The sequence below is a fragment of the Nelumbo lutea genome, chromosome 4, assembly GCF_056320005.1.
Source record: "Nelumbo lutea isolate HS-2025 chromosome 4, American lotus-T2T, whole genome shotgun sequence".
NCBI lineage: Eukaryota > Viridiplantae > Streptophyta > Magnoliopsida > Proteales > Nelumbonaceae > Nelumbo > Nelumbo lutea.
Genome location: NC_142687.1, coordinates 80005985 through 80033782, shown reverse-complemented (window position 1 = coordinate 80033782; position 27798 = coordinate 80005985). Strand labels below are relative to the sequence as shown.

Below are 27798 nucleotides of genomic sequence, written 5' to 3'. Positions count from 1 at the left end.
ATAGAAGAAGCAAGGATTTGAGACTATTCATTTTTTATCAATGCTTGGATGGTTGATAAAGAGAATTAGATGACACTCAAACGAAGGGCATTTGTGTCAAATGCCACTTAACGGCTGATTAACAAGTTGGTTAATAGTAGATACTGAATTGACACATTTTAAAAATTCGAATACTGAATTGTCTTATTTTAAAGTCAAAAGTTGGGATGGAGAAGAATGAAGGATTCACAACAATTGGAAAATGGAGAAAAGTGATTACAGCCGAGAGAAAATGATTCTTGATGGGAGGAAATGTATACCAAAATAATCTTATGATAAAGATAAGAGAAGGAAGAAGAGGAACGATAATGTTGGTGGGTGAAGCTATATCATGGTTCCAGAGCTTCCTGGATGGAGCAGTGCATGTAAGTTGGGGTAGGTCATGGAAGTGTTCGCTTAGGTAGTTAAGGAGGGAGTATTTTGCTACGAGAAAGAGAAAGTCTAATGGCTGGTTCATTGTTCTGGAGGAAAGTTTTGAGTAGAGAAAGAAATAGAGGATTATCATACCAGTAGGCAACAGTCTGCAAGGCTGGAGTATGATAGCAAATGAACTTCACCAGAGAATGGACGTGAGAAAGAAGGAAGAGATAAAGGAACTAAAAAAATTGATGGCAATACTGGAAAAGGAAGAAATGACAAAGATAAGCAATTAGAGGGGCTAGGGTTAGAAGAAAATGAAGAAAATACTGATTCAAAGGCAGTATCTCTAACAATACTGGAACCAAAGATCTTATTGGAAGGGGAGAAAGGAAGTTGGGAGCGAAGACTAATCTTGTCGGCAAAGAAGGAAGTAAACGACTGGAAAGGCTTACTTGAGGAGGTGACTTCCAAGATTGGTACTCCTCATATTGTGATACTAATCCCCTTCAATGACAGAAAAGTTGTAATGGAAGTGGAGGGAAAGGAGATATTGGACTTCAAAACTGTAGAAACAAGTGAGGGACCTGTAACAATTGAAAAATGGTGCCCATCGGCTAATGAAGTAACAATGGGCGATAGGAGCTTCAAGTTGAAGCTTCTAGGTTTGCCTTTTCATCTATGGAAAAAAACCACTCTCCAAAAAATAGCAACAACTTTGGGTAGTGCTCTCCTATCCTTCAAGATGGTGGACTTGAGAATAGTGAACTTGAAAGTCGCTGGTGTGAAACCTGAGAAGGTTCCAAGATCCATCAATCTGTATGCAGACTGGTACAAAATCTAGGTAGCATCAGAAATGGAAGCATCACTCTAGTATGGAAAGTCGAAGGTTGAAGATGATAGTGATGTGGCAAAGTGGGCTACAATTGGCGATGAACAAGAAAAGAAAAGTGGACACATGTGCGGACTTGGGAAGGAAAAATTTTCTGGGAATGAAGATGTTCCCACTTTGGAAGCTGAACGGCTAGAACTAAATAGTCGGCCATTTAAAGAAAAGATTTAAAATTTTTTGAATCCAAAAAATATGAGGGTCATTCTTTTGCAGAGGTAGTCAAAGGGGTGACCTGGTCGGACCAAGGGTTGGGTCCACTCAAAGGGGAAAAACTTGTTTATAGGTCCCAGTCTAACCGAATTGGCGTCCTAGTGGGACAATTGAGGTCCAATCGAGGGAGTGGTCCATATATTTTATTCGATTCAACTAACACATTTAAAGATCACGTGAGTCGGGTCCACTTGGGTGCAACTAGAGACTGTATGGATGATCTATCTTCATCCTCAAAAAATAAAAATAAAAGAAGGATTCTTGTTTCAGCTGAAGAAACAGTGCTGATGTGAAGAAAAAATTATAGTGGATCCCAATATCCAAATCTGATGCAGCGAACCAAGGAAAGTTGGGAAAGGAATGCCCAAATCCGAGGTATTTCAGAGGCGAAAGAGAGGAGCATGAAGAGGAGGACGCTAGCTGGGTTCACTGTGAATCCTTAGACGATGAATATGAACCAGAATCTGAGACAAAGAGTGACAACTTTGGGGAAGATATGATGGAGAAAGATACATGGAGGACATGCTTAGCGGAGCTACTGAACTGTTCGTTGGAGAACATAAGGATTTAACCTCTAATAAAAAATATCCTAATAATGGTGGAATGGTGAAAGATGTAGAGTACAATTTGGAGGATAAAAGGGAAAATGGTGTACCAGAAAGAGGAAATCCAAGCCAGAGAATGAATAGTAAGCAAGGAATGGGTAAGATAATATCAATCAATATCCAAACTTTGAACAAAGGCGTAACAGAGGGGGATAAATGACAGAGCGATGAAAGTAGTTGAGTCTGAATCAGATTCAAAAAAATCCTTGCAAAATTATATTTTGAGAGTGAATTGTGAAGTCCAAACTAGTGTCGAATCTACTTCAAACTCAGGTCCAGGTATGTCTGTGCCTTTCGGTTTTGATACTAACTCTAGCTCTAGTCTTGCTGCTTGTACTCCAGGTTCTAGAGCTGCTTCCTTACCGTTTGCCCATGTTGAAATTGAGAAACAAGAGAAAGAGTAGAGAGGGGAGAAAAAGAAGGAAAGTGAAAGTGTGGGTAAAGGGTATAAAGATACTGGAGAAGAGATGGATTACAAAAAGAGTGAAGGGATAGAAGAGAAGGAATCAGAGGAGTCTAAATTGGAAGAAGCAGAAGAAGAATCATTGGTTGAATCTGTGGGAAATTTGGGATGTAAAATAAGAAATCTGAATGAGCTATATACCTTAAGAATGGAAAAGAAGGGAAGGTGAGAAAAAGAAAGATGAGTGAAGTTGAAAGGTTGAAGCAAGATGTGGAAGGGGATAAGAAAATCAGTGAGAGAAAGGGCATGGGTAGGAAAGAAGAAAAATAGGAAGAAAGCAGGTTAGGGACAGAATAAGAAGGCAATATGAAGATCGTGAGTTGGAATGTGAGAGGATTTGGGAATGCAAGAAAGAGGGTGCTAATAAAGGAGCTACTGAGAAAAGAAAATCTAGATATACTCCTAATTCAGGAATCTAAGCTCATGACATTTAATAGTAGGTGGCCAGAAGTGTATGGAGAGAAAATGGCGTCAGTTGGGCAATGAGTCCTCACGGGGAACTTTTGGAGAAATAGTGACTTTGTGGAAAAATGAAATTGTTGAAGGAATTGAAGAATTGATTGGAAAATTCTCAATTTCTATTAAATTCAAATAGGTGGGCAATGGTTTTGAATGGGTATTATCTAATGTATATGGCCCCGATGGATACAGGCAAAGGAGTGAGTTATGGGAAGAGCTATGAGACATAAGAGGATCATGGTAAGTTCCTTGGTGCTTAGGAAGGGATTTTAATGTAATAAGGTTCACTAAGGAGTATAGCAAGATGCGGCAAAGAAACACTATGAGTATGAGGAAATTCAATGAGTTTATCAATGTGTTTGAGATCAAAGAACTGAATTTGTAACATAGTCGGTTTACTTGGTCAAATCTCCAAGTTGATCCAATTTGTTCAAAATTAGACGGATTTTTGTTTACTACTGATTGGGAAAAATATTAGGGAGATCTGATGTCAATGACACTGCTTAGGGTCACCTCTGATCATTGGCCAATTTTGATTAATAAGGTGGATCCTAGGAATAGAGGATCTATCCCATTTAGATTTGAAAACTTGTGGTTATCCCATCTAAGTCTTAAGGGGATTATGGAAAGGTCCTTGGTGCTTAGTAAGAGATTTTAATGTAATTTGGTTCACTAAGGAGTGTAGTAAGATGCGACAAAGAAACACTACAACTATGAGGAAATTCAATGAGTTTATCAATGTGTTTGAGCTCAAAGAACTAAATATGTCGCATAGTCGGTTTACTTGGTCAAATCTCCAAGCTAATCCAATTTGTTCAAAATTAGATGGATTTGTTGTTTACTACTGATTGGGAAGAATATTGGGGAGATCTGATGTCAAGGACACTGCTTAGGGTCACCTCTAATCATTGGCCAATTTTGATTAATAAGGTCGATCCTAGGAATAGAGGGCATAACCCATTCAGATTTGAAAACATGTGGTTATCCTATCCAGGTTTTAAGGAGAAAGTGAAAGAATGGTGGGTAGCAAGTGATCCAAGGGCTAATTGGGAGGGTATGAAATTTCAATGGAAGCTGAAGAAGTTGAAAATTAAAATCAAAGAATGAAATATTCTCTAATTTGGAAGGCTTGAGGAAAGAAAACAATAGTTGATGAATCAGATTGAGGAGCTAGATGCAAAAGAAGAACAAGGTGAGTTTGGGGAAAGGGACAAGGATCTTAGGTGGGAGGTGAGGAAAAACCTGGAAGATATTCACTTCAAAGAAAAAATTAGCTGGAGACAGAAGTCCAAACATAAGTGGGTAAAAGAGGAAGATAGAAACACAAAATTTTTTCATGTTGTAGCCAATGGCAAGAGGAAGAAGAACTTGATATCCAAGCTAGTGATAAATGATGCAATATTGACTCAGCAAGAAGATATTGAAGGGACCTTTGTGAACCATTTTAAATCGATCTTTAAAAGGCTTATATCGAGTAGATTACAAATTGAGGGTTTGGAGTGACCAAGACTATCGAAAGAGTCAAAGGTGTGGTTAGAGAGAAGCTTTGAATTGGAAGAAATAAGGGTAGCCATATTTTGAATTGGAAGAACTAAAGGATGACATCCAAAAAGTGTTTTTTGAATTCTTTGTAAGGGAGGTGATTAATCCAGGCCTCAATTCCACATTCTTGGCTTTGATCCCAAAAAATGGAGATGCCTATCACCCCAAAGAGTTCAGACCCATTAGCTTGGTACACAACCTTTATAAAATCATTGCTAAGGTGCTTTCTTGGAGGATTAGAGAAGTCCTACCCTTATTAATTTTCCTAAATCATAGTGCCTTTGTGAAGAGTAGACAAATTGTGAATCAAATCCTGATTGCAAACGAAAAGTGTGGAAGACTTCAAAAGAAGTGGGAAGAACGGGTTAGTGTGCAAATTGGATCTTGAAAAGGCATATGATATGGTGGATTGATCACTTTTACTGGAAGTCTTAGAGTCTTTTGGATTTGGACGGAAATGGTGCAAGTGGGTGAAAGGATGCATTAGGACTTGCCACTATTCCATCTTAGTGAATGGGAAGGTGGTAGATCATTTCTAGGCTACTAAGGGTATCAGGCAAGGAGACCCCCTTTCTCCTTTCTTATTTACTCTAATTGTTGAAGACCTAGGAAAACTCATTGAGAAAGCATACTCTAGAAATTTGGTGAAAGGTTGGAGGGTAGGAAGGAATAAGGTCTCAGTAACACATTTACAGTTTGTTGATGACACAATTCTTTTTTGTGGTGCGGAGGAGGTGAGCCTAAAGCAAGTGATCATGTTTTTGAAAAGGTGGCTAATCTTAAAGTTAATTTGGACAAGAACTATGTGATTGGAATTAATTTGAGTGAAAGTGAGGTGGAGGATAGGGCCCGCACTTTGGGATGTGATATCGCACAATGGCCATTGATCTATTTGGGGTTACCACTAGGGGATAACCCAAGTAAAAAGAGTCTCTAGAACCCGATGATTGAGAGATTCACTAAGAAGTTAGCATCTTGGAAGAAAAATTACCTATCTATGAGAGGTAGGATAACTTTGATCAAATCTACATTGGCAAACCTGCTAGTGTACTTTTTGTCGATGTTTAAAATGCTTGGAGGAATTTGTAGGATTTTGGAGAAATTAATGAGAGACTTCTTATGAGAACCAGGAGAGGAGAAAAAAGATCATAGGGTCAGGTGGGATATAGTTACCAAAACAAAAAATGATGGTGGGCTTGCTTTAGGTAATTTGTAGAAAAAAATGAAGCTCTGCTGGAGAAATGGCTTTGGATAATGACCTTGGAAAAGGATAAATTATGGGCTCAAGTGGTCTTAAGTATTCATAGGCAAGCGGCGGATGGCTGGGACTCTGGAGTTTCAGTTAGGGCTATGAGAGCTTCTCCATGGAAATCAATTCATGCCATCCTTCCTTCTTTCCTTCCTCTAATCAAGTATGATATGTGCTCTGGTAATCTTGTGAAAAATTGGGATCATGTTTGGGTGGGAGACATTCCGCTAAAGGAGCTCTTCTCGTCTTTGTATTCTCTATCATGTTTCAAAAATGAGCCAGTTTCCACTTTCTTCTTCTAGTTCATCCATTGATTGGAATTTGGGTTTTAGAATGGCCCTTAGAGACACGGAATTGAACCTCATTGCTGATCTGCTAAAAGTCCTTGAGGGGGTGACTATTGATCCACTCAGGAGGGATAGTAGGATTTGGACTCCTTCTCCTTCAGGTGTCTTCTCATGTTCATCATTCTTCAAAGTATTGGCTCATTCCCCACCTATCTTTGGAATCCCTTTTCCAGTTTTGGAAGTCTGGGGTAGAACAATTCCTCTTAGAGTTAGTGCATTTTGTTGGGAAGTTTTCCTTGAAAAATGTAATGCTTGCGACTTACTTAAAAGAAAAAGGCCTAATTTGTGTTTATCCCCACACTAGTGCATTCTTTATAAGAAGAATGGTGAGAATTGTTATCACTTACTGGTTTCTTGTCCATTTATTTCAAAAATCTGGTGTTGGTTTTTCTACCTTTTTGGATGCAGGTGGACCCCTCCCTCAAATGTACAAAGCCTATTCTATTCTACTACTATTAGGGGGATGAAGAAGAGAGGGAAAGTTCTATGGAGATGTGTAAGAGCAACTATATGTTGGACAGTTTGGGAGGAAAGGAACCAACGGACCTTTCATGAGAAAGAAAGAAATAAAAGTGTAATTACTGAATTAATTTCCACAAGGGTGATTCGGTGGGCTAAAACTTTGAACATTTTTGAAAACTATTCAGAAGGAGATATCATCAGGAAGTGGAAAGAAGTGACTTGGTCAGTTCCAAGGAAGAATGTAATTCACCCAGTTTGGTCCCCACTAGTTTCAGGGTTCACTAAATTAAACTTTGATGGAAGTAGTAAAGGAAATCCAGGTCTGTTGGGTATAGGGGGAGCTTTTAGGGATGATGAAGGTCGAATTATCACATTGTATTTGGGTCCTATTGGCTGAGGGGATTCTTAGAGCTAAAATATTGGCTGTTATGGAAGTGTTAAAAAGCTCAAGAATTAAATATAAAAAACCTGATAGTGGAAGGTGATTCTAATTTGACTATCAACTAGTTAATGAAAGATGATTTGAATTTGTGAAAGTTTCTAAATGAAAAGAAGAAAATTAGATATTTCATACAAAATATGAAAGTCAAATTTCAGTGGACTAAGAGGTGTGTCAATTCCTTGGCAGGCTCATTAGCTAAACAAAGGGTAGGAAGACAAATTTGTTTTGGACAACATTGTAATTGAAATGTTCTCTTGGGAGGGTTAAGTGTTTTTACCCCTCCCTTTATATTTTTCTATATTAATATCTCTTAATAAAAGTATTTGTTATTTATCAAAAAAAAATGTTTAGGTACCAAAGTGGCAAGGCCCAAATTAAAAAGATACTTATCGAGAATTTTCCCTTTCAAAAGATTCATTATCGTAGGGTGTAGGGACCGGGTTTTGGTCATATTTTCAAAATTTCGAAATTTGAACGCGGGCTAATTCGCTCCTTTTACTTACTGAATAGTCTCCACCTTCCATGTTCCATGGATTGAAAAGTTCAGAGGAATTTTTTTATTTTTTATTTTCTCTCGCAGAAGAAAAAATCTCAGCTAGTTGAGCTTCCTTCCTCCCTTAATATAAATCATCTACTTCGGCATCAAATTGTGCGAAATGGAGGAGAACTCCATGAAATTGATCTTTGAGAAAGGACCAAGAAAGGGAGAAATGATAGAGTGCAAGCCTGGATCCTTGGTCCGAATCGGGAGAGTCGTCAGAGGCAATACCTTCTCCATCAAAGACGCGGGCATCTCTTCCAAGCATCTGTCAGTCGAGTTCAAAGACGGAAAATGGGTTGTTTTAGACCTCGAATCCTCCAATGGTACCATCGTAAGTGGCATCAAGCTCCAACCACTGTTGCATTATGATCTCAAAGACGGAGACGTGATCAAGATCGGAGAGTTGACGTCTATCAAGGTGAAGATCGAAGAACAAAACGAGTCGGATAAAGGTGCCAGAAGGACGGGGAATAATCGGGTTTCTTTTGAGGTCGTAGATGACTCAGGTCTGGAAAACGCAAATAATCGACTGAGAAGAAATCCAAGACGAGGAGCGGCTTCAAAAAAGGAGCCGGCGGCGTCTGCCGTGGGATCTCGTTCTGGAGTTCAGAAGATCCCTGAAGCAGTAGAGAATTGTACTGAACGGGAGATTTCGGCTCCCCTTGCAAAACGATCCCGGGGTGCAGCTGTAAAAAGGACAAGGACCTCGAAAAACGAGGCTCCGGAGACTTCTGAGCTCCAGGAGGTTCGTAAAAAACCAAATTTAAGGACAAGGCACGGTAAGGAAGTGAAAAATGAAGCTACTTTTGCAGAGAACCAGACTCGGCAAGGGGATCCAATGATTAGGGCTTCGACGATAGATCTTCAGGTGTCAGCTCCTCAGGTGCTCAAAACTTCTGACGAGAATGAGAGTTTGGATTTGGATAAAGAGAGATGTAGAGAATCACAAAATGCGGCACCTGCTGAAAAGAAGCAGAGGGGGCGAGTAGTTCGAAAAAGGACAAGAGCTTCAGAGGATGACGAAGCTATTGATTCAATTTCTGCTTCGGAAGTTTGCAAGATTCCTAAAATTTCAAATGCAGGCCAAGGGAGTCTTATAGAAGAAAGTGTTGGGGCTGCTGTCGAAGAGGAGGGGCAACAAATGGCTCCGGAAACTACTAGGACTCCAACAAAAGAGCCTCCAGAGTGTGTTACTGTTCCTAGTTCTGAGGCTCAGGATATCCCCCAGGAATCACATTTACAGGAAGGAAATTGCAGAGCATCTTCGAGTTCAACTGCAGTCAGAGAAAATTCTATCAAGGTCGTTGACATAAAAGAATTGGAAAGGATGACTTTGGGTGAATGGTTTGATTATTTGGAGGTTTATTTGCCAAAACAGATATATGACATTACAGAAGAAATAATTTTGAGTATGAGAGAGAGTGCTAAGCAATATAATGAGCTTATGTCACGGCACATTGAGGAGGCTAAGTTACCAGAGGCTTAGATAGAGGAATTGCTTTACAGGTAAATATCAACTATTGTGTCTATGTATGGCATTGTATACTCCTTTATCATGAATTGAGAATAGTTACTCTACTTTTTGCCTGCTCTAGCCTTGAGAAGGTATTATTTGTATAGTGCGAATATAATGCCTTATTAGGTGTTTTGGGCTCTTGTTCGTTTGTTCTCTCAAGACCCTGTACATCCTCTCAAGTACACTCTTCCTCTTTTTGTTTATGATATAAGTTGTGTTTCTCCAAAGTCTTGATTTGGAGGAAGCTCAATTACAATTTGATGGATACTCTATTGTAATTCTAGGACCAGCCAGGATTAGGAGTTGTCTTAACTTTTGGTCAGCCCATTGCTGATGCAGACTGGATTCTGGAAGGATGGAGTCATGATTTTGCATTTGTACTTCAAGAGCCTGTTTAAGAAATTCTTATCCTTAACAGTGGAGTTTGAATCAATTAATGCTATCATTATTGGAAAGAGAGAGAGCTTAAAAGGGTCTATTTGTATCTTCTTAATGGAATTAAACTATTACTTCTGAGACTCTCTTCTTCTATTATTGTGTTATGGCTTCAGGCTGAATTCTACGGCCTAAAATTTGCTGCTGATGAGCTAAGACTCAAGGTGTATTGTGAGCCATCTTGACTGTGTCATGTTTTTATATAGTTGTGTAGCTTGTGCAATTTGAGCTGGTTAGAGGATTCTGTTTCAGGCTCTCTCCTCGCACTTGTAGTGAAGCAAGAAAATTTCATTCCAGTGGGAGACTATGGTGTTTGGGTTGAATTTGAAACTGTTTCTGGATTCCAGAGTGAGAAAAGGCTTGACTTTTGGGGCCATAGAAAGGTCATTACCCAAGGAGGTCAACTATACATCCATAATGCTCCTATGCTCCACTCCAGCTTCTACTCCATATGTTAAGGACCATTACCCAATGTTAGTTTGTTGCTGCTTAGGAGATACAGCAGCTTAACCTTCAGCATGTTAGTCCTGACTATTTGGAGATGACATTCTTTTGTGGCATCCGCCCAAACAACCTCATAGCAGCCTCTCATAGGGGTGCCAATTGGACTGGATTGGGTCCAATCCAATCCAAACTGAATGGAACATAAAAAATTACATGAAAACCCAGAAAATATAAAAGACCTACAGAAATATATTAGAAATTTCACAAAAAATATAAAAATACATTAAAGGCGTGGAAGATTAGAGTCTTCCTTTAAACAAACTCTTTCTTTTAGGTTCAATCATTGGATTATTGTACAAGACTTTGCAATCTAACACTAAAAAGGCCTCATCTTCCTTCCAGGCGTTGCCAAATCATCTGCTATCTTCACTACATCAGAAGAAGCGCCAGAGAGCTCTCTCCTTATTAACCCAACTGCATAAAGTCCTGCCTTATCTTTCCACCCATTTGGAAATGGAGACTTTGGAAACTCTTCATTGGAGAAGTCACTCTCCTGTAAAAATAGAAATATTGAAAGCAACTTCAGTCCATTTATCCATTTGTTTTTATACAAATATTTATTCATGAAACCAAACCTACATGACTCATCAAGATTTCAAACTGAGTCTTATCAGTTTATGACAGTTCAGTGGTTTGTGTTCATTAGCATTCAAACTATGCTAATCCAAACACACTCTTACTGTATCAACATATTAATAAATAACACACATTAGCATACTATGCAAGCACACTTTCTTGTCTTGTTTGAGAATTGTACCTGCATCAGGGACTTTCTTGTGACCGTATCAGGTATACACACTCTTTCATTGTCACAACCAAATACTCTCTTATTGCTCTGTAGTTTGGAAATCTGATTCACTTTGGGATGATTCCAGAGTAATACAAAAAATTCGTGTGTAGTTCAGCAGTTGTAATGAACTAATACAATCTTTCAAAGTCATTTTGGAGGTTAAGCAGGAGATTTTTTTCCAGCAGAGTTGGGCAAGAACTTCAAATGAAGCTAAAACATCAATATTCACACACACACACACACTGAACACATAAATTTCCAAAAGTGATCAATGTTCATTAACTACTGCTAAATGCCCTCTGCAAGCTGCAGTTATAAGAGGTGTTGCATTTGATGGACCAAGTGTGTTGCCTAGCCCTGGGCCGTGGTCTAGTAGCATCTGGACAATGACTATAAAAATAGTCACCAGAGTCCTTGACCTGGTTTTGTTTAGATATGATGATATATCAGGTTCACAAACAGAATGGAGGTTTTTTGAAAACAAGAAATTACTCAAACAATGCATTTTGTTTTTCTACAATCAACATTCTACAATTTGCACAAAACTATGAAGATTGGAATATAAGTTTTCTGCAATAGTGCTCGTATTTTTTTTTTGGTTAAGTTTTTAATCTTCTTTTTTTTGGTAAAGATTCTTCTTTATCTCATAGAGACAAAATCATCACTAGCCTAAGCTAGCTCAAAAGCCAACATCCACTCACAACCCTTGAAATGACTTACACCAATATCTTATAAAAAAAGAAAACAATTTCATATTTTCAAAATCCAATTGTTCCATCAGCAAATCCATGATGGGTGATCCAACATCATCCAATCATCAAGTATTTAATTTTTTCCCTTCAAATATCCTTTATGCTTTAGTACTTTTGCAGATGCAAACAATATGGAAATCCAAAATATTTTTGCCTTTTTTGCCAATAGAAAACCAAATCCATAATGAAATAAAAGAACCTCTTTTGGATGATAATATCTGTACTTAGGAATGCTGATTAGCTCAAAGAAGCAAGTCCAAATTTACAAAATGCATACTTGTATTCTTAAATCTGTACATAGGTACATGGATCTTTTATTTAATGACCACATTAAGGCTTCAACCCATGTTCTCATGCTTGACAACCTGGGATTTTACCAGAACTTAAAAAGTCTTTTATATAAGTCTTTTCCTCTAGTAAAATATTTAATTTACTAATTTGTTTTCTTGCAAAAATAAACTAGAAGGTGCTAGCAAAAACCAAGGGTTGATATGTTTTCTTGGATTGCTAAACTGCTGATTTGAAAGAAATCACTGTAAAAGAAAATCAAAGAGATAAATATACAAATAAGACTAAGGGCTGTGAATCCCACCAGTTTTTAAATGGGGGAACACCAAGCATAACCATGTAACCAAAATTGCAAACACCATCAAGAACCGTCAAGTTTCATAAATTGTAAATTGTTGATACATTGAGAAACAAACGCTATGTTTCAGATCACGCCTTGTGGATGGGCAGAAGTCAGATCCGCTGCATGCAAATCATATCTCTGTAACCTACAAAGCTTGAGCTCTTGTTTAGAAGCTGATAGGCTAGCTCTACAGTATGGGTGGTAGGTTACTATTTTGTGCCATATCCATTGTTAAATCAAGTGTGCTACCATTTTGTGCTTTATGGCAAACATAGACATATAATCTGATTCCTTTGTACTCCAACAATTCAATGTCAAATGTCTAAAGTTACTGGACTGCTTTCTTTTAGAATTTCCACTCAAGAACAGCATGCCCTCTCACTAAAATAGTGCACTACCACCAAGGATTTCAGACATGGATGCAAGGAACCTGAAAATAAAGGAGATTAGTATGTTGTTCTATAGCCGAAGAATCCTTGAAAAGGAAACGCATTCTGAAGGAATCCCACAACTTAACCATAGAATCCACACACAAGAAAAATATCTTTTTCATCCCCAAGTCTTCCCCAGTTCCAATACTTCACCCAATTTGGTCCTACTTAAAAGCTGCACTACATTGGGTGCTCTATGCAGAAACAGGACTGGATGGTTCATCTAATCAATTCCTAGATATAACTTTCTCAAGAAACTCAGTTGCATTTTGACAGTTTTTCTATAGGGAACAAATACCTGCCCAGGTAATAGAAAAGAGAATAATATTTGCTCTATATAGGCTCAGTGATGAGGCAAACTTGATAAATTTGGAGCCAATGGCCCTTCAGTTTGTGGAGTTCATTTCAGGTCATCAATCTAGTTTGTCAATCAATAACAAACGGTAAGGACTCCTAGAAAAAGAAAATTAAAATTACACAATCTGGAACTGTTAAAGATCTGGTTTTGGAAAAAAAAAACACTAGCGTTTAATAATCTCAACATCCAAGTTTTGACATGTACACTGAAAATATATTAAAACTTCGAAATAATCACTAACTACATAACCAAATTTAAAGTGCCCACATAAGAAGAATAATTCTGAACAGCTTAATTTCTGGTATGCGCTATATCAAGTTCTCTCTTTAAATCCTGACGTCCTAAGAACAGCAAACACTAAAAAATAAAAATAAAGAGAATAGAAACAGAGGCTTTAAGGCTACAGAGGACTGCAGAGGTAGTGGAAGTAAGGTTTTTAAAACCGACCGAACAGGGAACCGTTCTGGGGACCAGTTATTGGGTCAAACGGTCTGACCATCTGATTCTTGGTCCGTTCTGACTTAAAAAAATAAAAATAAAAAATGATCAAAAACCGTTATCCGTATTGATGGTTCAACCACCCATGTCAATGGGTCATTTTTGGTCAAAAGCGATTTTAAGGTGAAACGGAACCGGTTACCTGACTGGTTCCTGATTTTTCCAGTCTAAACATCCAGTTCGATCCGTTTTTGAAAACCATGAGAAGAACTCACCTCTTCAGCTGCCAGAAGAACTCTGAAAAGGGAAAAAGTTCTTTGTTTCTGTACTTAGCTTCCTAAGCTTTCCTTAATATGCTGCGAGAGAGAGAAACCCTCCTTGGCCTTCCATGTTCTGAGGCGCTGAAACTGAAATTGCCGGAGAGAAATTATAGGTGTAATGTGAGCGGTGCTGGGCCGCCACGGCATAGTTTTGCTGTGTTGCTTGCACTGTAGTGGCTGTGCTGGCATGGCAATCGCAGGCTTAGGCCCATGGCGACCTGTGGGCCTTAAACCCCCTAGCCCAGCACGGCCCATATTGTGCTGGTTTAGTTTAGAGTTTAGACCAATAAGAGAAACTGTAAATGCTGCCAGAGAGAGAAGGGCCATCGAAGAAAGAGAGTGATTGTTTCCCAAAGGCAAGCTTTTAAAAACTGGATCGGACGTGAAACCATTTTGGCTATTGATTTTTGGGTCAACTGTTTGGTTCGAATGAATGACCCATTTTGATTAAAAAGTAAAAATTTAAAATAAAATAATTAAAATAAAAAATGACCAAAAACCATTATTCAGGTTGATGGTTTGACTGCCTAGGTCAGTGGGTTGCTGACCAAACCAATGATTTTTGGCTCAAGACCAATTTTAGGGTGAAACAAAACCGATTGCTTGACTGATTTCTGGGTCAACCGGTCCGGTTTTCAAAACCATAACCAAAGGGACCTCTCTCTGACATGCCACTGGAGAGAGAGAGAGAGAGGGGTGGGAGATCCTAGACTGTTTAGACTTCCACTGATTGAGTGGACGATTGAATGCTTTGAGTCTTTGGATTTTATCCGATTCGGTCCGCTTAAGTACTGGACGATAAAACTTTTGACTGGTCCAATCCAATGTAACACACTTCGGACCGTCTAAACCGATTTAATTGGTTATGGTTCGGATGGGGTCTAATCCGAATTCGATCTATTGACAACCCTTGATGGTTTGGACCATTTGGTAGATTGTTCTCTAGAGTTGCATAAAAAGGCTTGTGGCTGTGGGACTTGACCGAAGGCCTTCAATGAACATGTCAACCAACTCCCAAGTTCTTTAAATGGCGGTTGGTATACGACCCTAGCAGGTTAGGACCAGCTTAATTTCCACAGCTTCTGTTTAATTACTAATCAATCACGTTAGAAAATGGGCATTCGAAAAATTGGATGTTTCTGGATTGTAGGTGGTATACCTTACCATAAAATCTTCTCTTTTTATTCATTTTCTCTTCTTATCTTGGAGGGAATCCTAAAATTTTAATACATGTATCACAAATTTCCTTGTTAAGGGTTTTTATTACCATCCGTGATGAGGGGGGAAATAGTGTCAGGCTTCAAAAATTGGAAAGTAGGATCCAAACAAGATATCAGTGAATCATTAAGGCTGCATAGTAACCCTTTGTAATGCAGAGTTATAGACTACTGGCATTACAAATTATTTACTCTCTCTCTCTCTTTCCTTTGTTCAATCACTATTGTTCATGGCCAACATGAAGAAGACGGTTTTCAACCATTTCCTACAGAGCAAGGAGGAAGAGGAAAAAGAGAAGAAGAGTGGCGCCCCTCGTAGTCTCCATGCCGAATGGATGGTGATAAGAGATGAGCCTCCACAGCTCTTGGATCTTTATCCGTGGGAGATAAAGAAAGTACTCACGGAAAGCGATGTTGGACGGTTCAATGGGCTGGATTTGGACTATGATCATGTCTGCGGTCATATCTTCCCTCATTGGGACCGTCAAGTAGTCTGCAGTGTGATCAACCGTGGAGAGCAAGTTCCAATTGTTGTAAGGGATCTAGACACTTGCACAAAGCACAATTTGTACTTAAGGAAGTGGGCGAATGATACTACCTTCACAATCCATAACTACTGGACCAAAGAATTCGTGGAACGTAGGGGTCTCAAAGAGGGGGAATTGATTGGAATGTACTGGGATCCCAGATCCTCTTCCTTGTGCTTCTCTGTATTGAATCGCACTAGTAATAGTAGTTGATCCTGATGTCTCCTGCACCGTGAAATCGGATTTAGTCCTCACAGACCTTTGCAGCCGTGCATTGGGAATGTCCCTATGAATAAAAACATGATTATGGAGATATTCTTAGTGCACAGCTGCAAAAGGCTGCAAAGATGGTTTTGTGAGGACCAAATTCAAATTCATCACCGACTTGGTAACCTAGATTTTCATTTCTCATTTTTTTTCCTTTTCTTTTTCTTTTTCTTTTTCTTATGGTGAGCACGGTTTTCCATTTGGTTGATTTATTTGTATGGCTCATTGAATAAATTATCATTTACCAGCAATCGGCCAATTGATAATGGCTAGTGACCGAATTGAATGTGTGTGTGTGTGCGTGTCATTTTGTTCATCCTCTTCAACTGCTATCAAAAGGCACCAATTCATGTGCTTCTCCCCAAACAAAAAGAAAATTTAAAAAACAAAAGGGAATCCCAACCCAACTGGGGACAGAAGTAGAGGATCATAACTAACCCAAGACTTGATTTTCTTGCTTCCCCCAAAAGGATATATAAAAGATAAGTAACCGCAAGCATCTCTCCAACTTGATTTTAAGCCTAATATATCTGGGTTCAGATGATGTAGGCGCCAAGTTGTAACCATGTTTAATGAGCACTTGAAAATTTTTTTGACACCTCTCTTAAAATACCCTCACTCCACCCTTGAAAAACAATAATACCCACCCTTGACAGTTGTCAAAATATTTATCAAGTGTTCATTTAACGTGCTCACTTTGATGTGCCTAGTAGATCCAGTCCCAATATATCTGCAACATGGAATTCATCTCATGGTGAATGCCACTTCTGATTTCCTAGAAACACCTAACAATTCAAAATATATCTTTCAAATCCATGGTTCAAGGTATCGATTCTCTAGCTCCATTTGCATATCAAGAGTTTCGGTAGATCGAAACATTCGATGTTTTCTATTTGACATTCTGAGAGGCCATTTATTTGACATCCCAACTCCTACACCAGGGATGTCTATTATTAGCATCAAATCCAGCCCAAACCAAAGCAAAAAGGGTACAAAGTAACAAACTGATCATAGACAGCAGAAGACAAGATACAAAATCTTCCAACTTTTTCTTTTTTTGTAAAGCAAAATTCTGTGTAATTTTGACAGTGTTCTAATTGTAGATCAGCGAACAGGAGAAGAAAAGAAAATAACAATAAAATAAACAAAGAACCCAGCAATTAGGATTCCTCCGTAGATGAAGGCTTGATAAGACTGCACCGGAAACTTATATCCAATTTCACAACACTTCATTCTCTCTCTCTCAGTTGCCAAAACACGATCCACGTACCTGTCCAAAATATGCAGGCAACTTATCATAGAGAACAGAAAACAGCAGGGAAATACAACTGAATCTAAGTGGGAGGACATGGTTGCATGTAAACGGCTTTTTCACAAGGGAAAAGATAATACGAAAGCATACTTTTGTGAATGTTACAGGATTTGCATAAATGAGCAATTATTTTCATGTAAAAACTTAAATTCGAGAATCAACCAATGTCATTAAGCAGCATCTTTTAAGGTGGGGCCTTGAGGGATCCCGGTGGTTATCACTTGACAGGTGTATTTATTTGGAAGGGCAGAGTTGGAATGTCATGTGATATGTTACTTTGCAAGCATATTCTTAGGCCCCATTTGGTTCATGGGAATAGGGTTTTGGAATTAGAACCGGAATAGCCCATTTACGATTTTAATTGTTTGGTTGGGGTGGAACCGGAATCCCATTCCCATTCATGGTGGAATGCATTCCCCATTTGAGGGAATGGCCATCCCCCCAGAAGGGGAATGAGATACCATTTCAGCTTATTACAATTCCGGTTCTGATTCACATCTGAACCAGACTCTGGGAATAAACCATTCCAATTCCAATTCTGAGGGATTCCGGTTTCCACTGTGAATCAAATGCACCCTTAATTTCTTATTGAGCCATTTAGTAAGGATGCCGTATTCTTCGCATCGAACAATCAATACAAATCCTTTCTACTAATATCAGAGCATGGAAGAACCAGCAAGTGAACGTTGATCATTGTAGAATGTAGAGTCCAATGGTGTGACACCTAGCATGCAGGTTATGTGCTCATATTCAATCTATCATTATCTATCTCTACTAAATTCGTCTTTTTCTGTGTCCTCCCTGCTCAAACTCTAATTCCAACAAAAATTTCCCTCCCCTGCCCACCCCCCCCCCCAAAAAAAAAAAAATTAATTAATTAATTAAACAAAGAAAGAAAAAAATAAAAGATAACAAATTTCCCTGTACTTGTTTGTCCAAAATGCCCATATTCTCTAGTGGCACAATTGATTGTTGAAGAGGTGCCTCCCTCCCTCTCTCGGTCACAGGTTCATGTTCTTAATTATATGAACTGATCCCTTTTATGTTCTAGGGGCCATTAGTTGGTGAAATGGCAAAATTTCAGGCTATTAAGAGTGAGAACGTAGGTTTAGTCTGCAGGCAGTCACTTTGGACTCCAGATCTCCTGTTCATGAGAACTCTGCCCACACCTACCCACAATACACTACCCCCCGTGAATTGGGAACATCTTCCCCTGCAACTATGCAGAGGATGAGATGTTCTCCATGTGTGGCTGCGAAAAGTGTGGGCAGAGTTCTCATGGGCAGGAGATCCGGACTTGTCACTTTGTACATAAAAAGGCCAAAGGTTAGGACCATACCTAGTCCACTCCTCCCAAGACCCCAGATAGCTGGGACCAACATTGGATAATGGCCTTCTTTATTCTTTTCATGCTCTAGAAAGTAACATGGCACACATTTTCTTTGTATTGGATTATTTCTGATATGTTAAATAGAAGGATTACTTACTGCTGGGTAAATATAGAACTTTGGAGTATTTCTGAGCTGTTCGTGTGTGCATCCACTAACCGATGATCATATAACAGTGAAGAAAGATCCACGAGTTGCTCCTCAAGACTCTGTTATACAAGTTTATCCAAGGGAACGTCTTATTATCTAAAAGAGTATTTATATCTTCAAAATGCTTTAACAATCTTTTGGATACACATTAAGAGTGACTTACATCCAAGTATTTCTCCAACCGTTCAACTAACTCATGTGGGAAAGGTTCAGGTAAGGTGGTGGTTTTCTTGTAAAACTTCCCCAGCCAAAGCTCGGTAGTTGACTTGTTCCTTTTGCCTTTTACTGGTTCTCCAAGTGGTGTTTTCAGATAGTCAGCAGCAAAAGCTTGGATGGCCTGTACTAATGAGAAGAGGATTGAGAAATTTCGAACTTTATGACACATAACGGTTGAATGTAAGATCACCCTTACCTCTGAAGTATCCCGAATTTTGTGAAGTGAAGAATCTACACGTGCATATATAGTGCTCCTCTGCCAACAAACGGGAAGAAAGGAATAAAAAAAATCCTTTATTGAGTAATCATATTTAATGTTAACAGATTTCCACCCACTAGCAGTAGAAGCAATGAGAGGCACATATGTATCAATTATAATCACAGTAGAAGTGTAATAACTATACGTGGTTAAACAAGAATAAATGACAACCACAAGAACAAATTAGGTCTGTATACCATCTCCATGAAGTTGAAACAAAACACCCAAAGAAAATGGTCTACCAACACCCGATGGAACAATGAACACCATATATTGGTGGGGTGAGTGGGGGGTGGGGAGGGGGGGGGGGTTAAAACATACTCAAGCTGATCTCACTTTCAACCTTGGAGATCTAAAGAGGCCATTACCTAATATTGATCCCAGCTATCTGGGATTTTGAGATGGGTTGACTGGATACAGACCTACCCTTGGCACTTTATTTACAAAGTAACTGCTCTCAGACTTGAAACCATGTTATCGTCCTTGTCAGGATAAGATTTTACCATTATATCAAGCAATGACCCCTCCATTTCGGAGATCTCTTGGGCCAAAATAGACTTGTTACTATCTGATTACTGTAGTTTCATCCCTAAATCATTCACACTGTTCTCTTTCTTGAGTTAAAAATTGGTAAAATGTAGTTTTCAGGTACCTCCTACATGATACCAATCAACAGATAGGTCATAGCATTATTATTAGGCCCCGCCCCTTACATTTGCAACAGCCACCATGCATGCAACTGGACTGCAAGTAGACCATCTTTATAGTCTAAGAGAGAGTTACTATAGATTTCCACTCACACGAAAGAGAAAGCCCAAAAGCATCCGTTTTATAGATGTCTAGTTTAAATTACATGCTTTATGAATAATTGAAATTTTGATGGAGCACCATAACTATTTGAAAACAGTTCACAAATACTATATAAAATGAGGCAAAAGTTATATTGACCTCACCAAGGCAACATCCTGAAGAATTTGACTGATTTGAGAAGTGTTGGAGAATGGTCCAAATGGATGACAACCTGTTGCCCAAAGCCAATTCAGAACTGGTCTTTCATGCACATATGAAGCCTTCTCATATGGTGCACTAAGTCCACCCACAGCAGAAGCCAGGCCTGCCAATATGTGGCGTTGTGCTTGTGATGGAAAAGCATATCTTCTCTCTGTTTCTGAAACATAACTGAGCAAGAAAAAAAAAAGCAAGATAAAATGTAACAATAACAATGATCCTAGATTTCTATGTTTTCTAACAGTAGTAAATGATAATAAACATTGACATTTTCTTAAATGAAATGTAAAACTGCTAATGAGAAAAAAAAAAGATTAAACAAAAGCGACCATGTATACATATGGAACCTGGAAATATCCTCTTTAGTGAGGAAATGTGCCTCTTGAGCTGGGTAGTTCTAGATCTGCAAGTATGGATGGGCACAAACTACAGTATCCATGATATCTAAAATATACTACAATATTCTCCATTATCCACTATCCTGCAACTTTATTTTCCATGCAAGCAAGGGAGACATGGAAATTGTTCGGTACAAAAGTGTCCAGTTCAGCAAGTCCAAAAAACTAGAATTCAGGGACTTCGGTGCTATCTTAGTTTTAAATTACACTTTCTAGAAGTATATCATTTATGTAATATAAACATAAATGATGAGATAATAGTTGAAAAGGAAAAAAAATCTAGATGCATTAATCAGTGCAAATAACACTAAGAAAACAACGATTGATTATATTAAAACTATCAAGTATATAAATTTATCATTCATATCCAAAATTTACCCTAAGCATTTGAGGTTCTTTAGTCATATTATTTTTACCAAAACAAAGAGTCAGATATTATGAATGTGACAGAAATTCCCTTAAGTGTAATGTCAGTGTCCACATGTGCACACAATGGATATGGTATGTCCATGCAAATAGCCGAACAGATGTGTGTACTTGGATGCATTATACACAATGACATCCTGTTTGTCATTATGCTTTGTTAAGTACACTAGACGAATAATGAGATTGCCTTTAATGTTCTAAAAATCTGTGCATATAAAATATATAACCAATTTTTATTCTAAACTAATTGTATAAACAAGTTGGGCTCCTGAAAAGACAACTTCTGAACCAGGGGGAAATTCCAGAGCAAAGTATAGATGAGTTAAACAAATTCCCACGAAGAGAAGAGGGCCAACAGAACAAAAATATATATAATGCACCAATAATGCCTATGAAGAGAAGAGGGCCAACAAAGTGAAGATATTTATAATGCATCAGTAACTTACCTCAGAGGTATCTTTTCACTTTGATGCTCAAGAACAACAACAACATCCTTACTTGTCCATACAAGGCTTTCATCTTCCATCATAAGGCCCACATCAACATCAGCCAATGATAGCACAAAGCTGGAAAGGATGTAAAATGAACATGGATACATAGATACGGGTCTAATGGTTTATTCTTTAAGTAGAATAATGAAAATGTAATTTAGATAACAACTTAGTCACCCATTTACCTAGGGGAAAAAGACAACTTAAAGTTCCACAACAGATTACAAGATATTTATGTTGTTACTGATAAAAAAAGGTACTGATATTTATAGGGACATAAAACTACCATCTGCAAGGCAAAATACATTATTTAAACAATGAAAAAATAACTAAAATAACCGAAACTTTTCACCAAAACCCAAAATCCATCTTCTGCATTCTTATTTATGGATAATACATTTAGAACTCCAAGCTCTTACTTCTGATTTGATTCAAATAGAATCTAATTCTAGATGGATTAGAATTCAAAAAAGTTGGAGGAATTATTCCAAAGGTTATTGTTAGAGTCGGCTGTAGAAGGGTAGTATAGGCTTTTTACATTAAGCTATATGTTAAATGTAATTATGAGTAGATCTTAAGTTAGCTGATGTGTCTCTCACTTAAGTGAGGGCATAAGAGTAATTCTGTTTTGTTTAGAAATATATAAATAAAGTCTGACCAACTAGAGAAGGGACTTTTTTTTCTCTATTTTGACAAGAACAGTTTCTTGTCGAAGCTTTATTATTATCTGAAATCGTACGGACACTACATCTGAATTTTCTCATGGTATCAGAGACACGATAGCTAGTTCAGATCAATCTCCTTTTCTCCTTCTATTCAGCGCACTCTTCTAGGGTTTTGCAGAATTCTTATTGATAGCTAGGAGTTTCTCAGAAAGAAAAAAAAAAGGATTGATCGTTTTCTTCTGGGGGTTTTCATGCCTCCTATGAGTGAAATTGTTGTGGTTTTGTGTGGTTGGTAGAAAACTCTCTACTCGGCAGTTCGAAGAGGGCTGGTTTCAGGTGTGAGGATGGTGACAGTGCAGATTTGGTGAAACATTTACATGATTGCTGAACCCAATTGTGAGAGTAGCAGTGAGAAACAAATTGTGATATGTTGCAGAACCAAATTTCCTGTTCGTGAGGTGTATTGTGAGGGTTTATGATGCTGAAAGTGGAAGACAGCAGTGGCGTTGTTGCTAAAAGTGGTGAACTACTGTGAGTGTTGTTGCTGAAACCTAGGATAATAGATACCCTAGTAGTAATCAGTCGGTGGTGTGTAGTGGGGTGACTAATTAGTGAAGTAGAGTGACAAACTAGTGGTAGAAGTTCTTCCCTTTTTCCTTGTGCAGTCATGGGAGACAGCAGTGAATGCAAGTCCAGTGTAATGGTCCCTTCTGATTATTTGAATGTGCAGATGACATCTATAAAACTAAATGGTGAGAATTATGTGCCTTGGGCTAAATCTGTTGAAGTTTTTCTGAAAGCTAAGAAGAAAGTGAAGAATGTGAGGGAAGATAAACCCCCAACTGATTCTTAGGGATATGATGAGTGGGAGCAAGGGAGGTCCCCCCAAAATTGTTTTTGGGTGCTTTAATACCAGAATTAGTTACAACAGGTGCTTCAGGATAGCTGATGTAGTTTTCCTTCTTTTCTTTTTGATAGGTAATAAAATCTCTTTATTTCTTTCTTTTATGGTTGAACGATAATTTCATTAATCAAGAAGAAAAAGGAGTACAATCAGCCTAAGAAGAGGCACAAGATGCTACCTCCCCTTTAAGGATGATTACAGTTTTCAAAGTTAACCAGATTACAGTTTACAAAGTAGCCCAATACAAAGAAACCCGAGAAAACCCTTGTTTAGCAATAGAATCAGCCAAGCATTTGCCGATCTACCAACCCACTGAAATCTGACTGTCATATCTTTGTAAGCCAGTTAACATTTTTAAGAAGATTCCTATAGCCCCAAATAATAGTATCTGGATCCGAAAACGACCCCATTACCACCTTAGAGTCTCTCTCAATTATCAAACTCTCCACTCCAAATTTGTTAGCAATCTTTACTCCTTGTACAGCAGTTAGTATCTCAGCCCTTGTAGAGTCTCTAACTCCCACTGGACCTGAAAATATGGAGAGAATGTTGCTGTCCTTATCTCTCAAGATCCCTCCTATACCCAAAAGTCCTGGGTTACCTTGACTACTCCCATCAAAGTTCAGCTTTACAACACCCTCCAGAGGGGCTGTCAACCTTGCTTGAATTCTATTTTTCCTGAAAGATGTGGAAGCCACTGCTGCCCAACTCCTCCGAAGATCATCGTGGGAATAATTCTCAAAAAGAGTTGAGGTTTAAAGCCAAAGAATTGCCCTTGTCATAATACACTCCTTGACTTCAGAAAGACTACTTTCCTTTTCTTGGAATATTCTGGCAATCCTTTCTTGCCAGATAATCTCTTTATTGTTTGCTAAAAAGAATAATATATTACACTAATGCAGGGACCCAAATATATAGTCCGGAATTTCTTCAGGATGGCTGATGTATTTTTGATCATTGGATCTATTCATGTGTTTCAGTTTGTCTTTTTAATAGTAAATAATAAAAATTTTATAATAAGAAAGAAAAAAGATTACAAGAAAGGTGACAATAAGTTGCCCAAGAGAAGAATAAATAACCCTACACCAAAACAACACCAACACCAACCCACCACCACTCAAACCAAACAAAATTTTGATCTATTCAATTTTTTTGTCAAACTGCTCATAAAGAAAAGGTTAGTACTCAATCTAGGAACATGCAATATAGAAGGCAGGACAATGGTACTAGTTATTTTGACAAACCCCTTCCCAACAATGGGAACATGGGAGCCATCAGCCGTGGATGCTCTATCTCTACCAAAGCATAGGTGGTATGAGGAGAAAAATGTTGGAAATATTGGTTATATGTTATGGGGCTCCTTAAGTCTATAATCTAGGGAGGTCCCCCCTTACATGTAGTGGAGGCATAATTTGTAGTGGCATATGAACTACTTGTATCTCTCTAACTCATAAACCGCCCATATCTCTCCAACTCGACCCTAATTACAACTGCTACAACTGACTCCAAAGAAGTTGTGGTAGGTTGTCTAGATAAGTCACCAGTCGCTTCCATATTATCATTCCCTTTTCTTGTTTCTAAGCCGACTTGGTATAAAGTGTGGATGAAGCTTCCAACAGGCATCTCTGATATGCTTAGGCTTCTTACAATAGCCATAGATCAAGTCCTTGTCCTCCCTCTTATTATTACCATCACTACCCCCTTATCCCCACCAGGCTTAGGTTTTGCTGTGCTAACCATGGAAGACTGCTCAAGGTTTAAATTCTTCATCATCACATTAATTCTACTCTCTTCTCTAGAAACAAAGGCATATGTCTGAGAGAGAAAGTTACACTATCACGGGAAAGAACATGTTGTCGTACAATATCATACCCTGGGTTGAGTCCTGCTAGAAACTCAAACACTCTATTCTTCTCTACTAGCTTCTAGTAAGTAGTTGCATCTTTACTACTCTCCCAAACCATAGCCTCCAAATGATCTAATCTCCTGCCATAAGGTTTTCAGGGCTGAAAAATAAACTACAACAAATTTATCTCCTTGCCTAGTAGCATTCACTTTATTCCTCAACTAATAGGCCCTAGCAATATTCTCACAACATGAGTAAGTCTCTACGACTCCATCCCAGATTTCCTTAGTTGTGTTGGCCCATAGAAAATTTTCACTTATATGGGGTAACATGGAATTGCACAGCCAGGTCATCACCATGTAGCTCCCCTACACCCACCAGGAAAAGTTAGCCTCGGGTTTCTTTTCTTTGCCAGTAACATACCCTAACTTTCCACGAGCATCAATAACTATTTTGGTTGATTGTGACCACTCCAAATAGTTTGTACCATCCAACCTAATTGTAGTGATGGTCCCTGCCCCAAAAGGGTCACTAGCACCTCCTCCATCTAGTTCCATTTCACTAGTACACTTGTACTCAACTCCACCGCCCTCCATAATTCCCAAAATAGTTTAGAAAATCAACTCTAGATGAGAGAAAATAGATTTATCCCTTTTAGAGGCCTCAACCAACCTTCTGGATCCCAAAAACCTTCACCCACAAAGATTCTTGTCTCCATGGGAGCTGGTAGAAACAAGAGAAAAGGCTACTGCTCCCACCAAAGACCTCAGAAAACTCCAAAACTTGAACCGCCTCCTTCAAAAAACACCAAGTCTAAAAAATCCAAAGATCCCCTACCTATGTCAAAATAGAGTCCTAATAACAATTAGGACTCTTCTTCCTTCTCCAGTTCTTCTTGATTTCAATGATCAACCCAAGATCTGACACAGGATTCTAGATCCACCAAAAAAATCCAAGAACTGGGCATTTTTAAAGTCTTCGATCAGCTCTCTAACTCACCATGCAGTCGTCTGATCTAGGGCTGCATGATGGAAGACTCGAACAATCCAAAAAGTTGCTCTAATACCAATAGAAAAAGAGAAAACAATGATCTGATTTGAGAACAGTGAAAAAGAAGAAAGAAAGAAAAAGTTCTTAGTGAGAAGAGAAGAAGAGATGGGGAGAAGCCAATAATGATCTGGCCATCCCACTCATTATCTTATGAACTCATAAAAAAGATCAAAGACTAATATGCCCTTAATGGGGCGGCTACTGTTCATAACATAAAAACAGCTCCAAAAAAACATAAACTAATGGGCCTTGAGCAATAACACTAACTAATAACCCAATAACACTAGCTAATGATTATAAAGAAGAAAATCATGCAATACTGCTGAATCTCAACAAGAATAATGGTGATATACAAATGGAATTGGAAAATTATCATGGGATCAAGTTTTAGTCACAAGACCAGAAAAAACACAATGAATTGGAAAAAAGAACATCACGGTTCTAATGTATGAGAATTATAGTAATATATAAACAGAATTTAGAACTAGATAATTAACATTGGATGAAGTTTACGAGTCACAAAAACTACAACACGAAAGAAGCATCTTAGGAGATCAGTTTGGCCTTCTGATAGAGAGGTCAACCATGTAAGCTCTCAATTAAAAAAAAAAAAAAGAAGACATTACCCAATGTTGGTCCCAGCTATATGGGGTCTTGGGAGGGATAGACTGCATACAGTCCTAACATTTGGCATTTCTTTACACAAGGTGGTCATTATCAGACTCAAACCCACGCTCTCATGCTTGCCAACCCAAGAAAGGACAGATCTTTTATTCATCCAGAGAAAGCATATGATAAATTTCAGTCCAATGAGTAGTGGTTCTATAATCCATGGTTAGAGAAAGATGGAAGAGTAAATTGCCCTAGAATTAGAGTAGGATGGATGATATGGAGATGTGCCTTTGGTGTATCAGGTGATTAGTTACCATTCTGATTGGAAGGAAAATTTTATTAAATCTCTAAAAGGCCATCAATTCTGTATACAGCAAATTTTGGTCGATCAAGAAGCAATACATGCATAAAATGAAGATAATAGAGATGAGGATGTTGGCCACCCTTCCGCGCACCTAGAAGGAGAGGCGATCGTCTGGTACCAGTGGTACTGGCGACAACACCCAAGAGCCACATGGGCGGACTTCACTGATGCCTTAACCATGAGATTTGGTGTCTTGTCTTTTGAAAACTATGATGAAAGCCTCGCTAAGCTACAACAGACTGGCTCCGTCCAAGATTATCAGATGGTGTTCAAGAGGTTAGCTGTGCGCATGCAAGGGTGGCCAGAAAACGCACTGATCGGCAGTTTTGTTGGTGGACTCAGGGTAGAACTGCAGTTGGAGGTTAAAGCCATGCAACCCACCACCGTTCTTGACGCAGCAGCCTTAGCTCGACTCCATGAAGACAAACTGAATCGGGCAAGAAGGATTAATCGACCCTTGGGAGCTGTGGTCAAACCAGGTATACCGAATCCAGAACCGGGTACCTTGGGAAAACCGGAGTCCAGACCAGGAGTAAGAATCACAAGCAAGGAAGCCAACTCCAGTTCAGGCCCCGACCCAGCCAAGAGGTTAACCTGGGCTGAGATGCAAGCCCGACAAGAAAAGGGCATTTGTTATGCACGTGGAGGCAAATTTGGACCGGGCCATCGCTATAAGATCCCGCAAGTATTCTTCCTTCAGCTTGAAACCGAAACGCCGAGGAATCAGTAGACATTGATGAGCCAGTGGACAACCAAGAATGGGGGCAATGGACAAAAGAATATCTGGAAGTATCCCTGCAAGCCTTGACCGGTCTTGCCTCCTCTCAAACTATGAGAGTAACCGGATTGGTACAAGGGCGCCATGTATTGATTCTTATAGACAGTGGCAGCACTCTCAATTTCATTACTCAAACA

The 27798-nt window shown here is 38.7% G+C and overlaps 3 protein-coding genes across 3 annotated transcripts in view; 2 read left to right on the top strand and 1 right to left on the bottom strand.

The window, feature by feature from the left end:
- The first annotated feature begins 7589 nt into the window (after positions 1 to 7589).
- Positions 7590 to 9642, top strand: LOC148861253 (uncharacterized). The gene is made up of 2 exons (XM_088983023.1): positions 7590 to 9114; positions 9409 to 9642. The coding sequence occupies exon 1, from the start codon at positions 7724 to 7726 to the stop codon at positions 9092 to 9094; it is 1371 nt and encodes a 456-aa protein (XP_088839149.1). The 5' UTR covers positions 7590 to 7723; the 3' UTR covers positions 9095 to 9114; positions 9409 to 9642.
- A 5449-nt stretch (positions 9643 to 15091) lies between these two features.
- Positions 15092 to 16067, top strand: LOC148861252 (B3 domain-containing protein At5g26805-like). Its single transcript, XM_088941768.1, has one exon. The coding sequence runs from the start codon at positions 15231 to 15233 to the stop codon at positions 15738 to 15740; it is 510 nt and encodes a 169-aa protein (XP_088797894.1). The 5' UTR covers positions 15092 to 15230; the 3' UTR covers positions 15741 to 16067.
- Positions 16068 to 16782: 715 nt separating this feature from the next.
- LOC148861251 (uncharacterized) overlaps positions 16783 to 27798 on the bottom strand; it is a 72378-nt gene continuing 61362 nt past the window's right edge. The window contains exons 11-16 of the mRNA XM_088983619.1: positions 21398 to 21517; positions 20073 to 20298; positions 19057 to 19116; positions 18808 to 18981; positions 18594 to 18703; positions 16783 to 17064 (exon numbers count right to left, since the gene is read on the bottom strand). Of these exons, the coding sequence (XP_088839745.1) occupies positions 16899 to 17064; positions 18594 to 18703; positions 18808 to 18981; positions 19057 to 19116; positions 20073 to 20298; positions 21398 to 21517 (856 nt within the window). The 3' untranslated portion in view covers positions 16783 to 16898. The remainder of the gene's footprint in view (positions 17065 to 18593; positions 18704 to 18807; positions 18982 to 19056; positions 19117 to 20072; positions 20299 to 21397; positions 21518 to 27798) is intronic.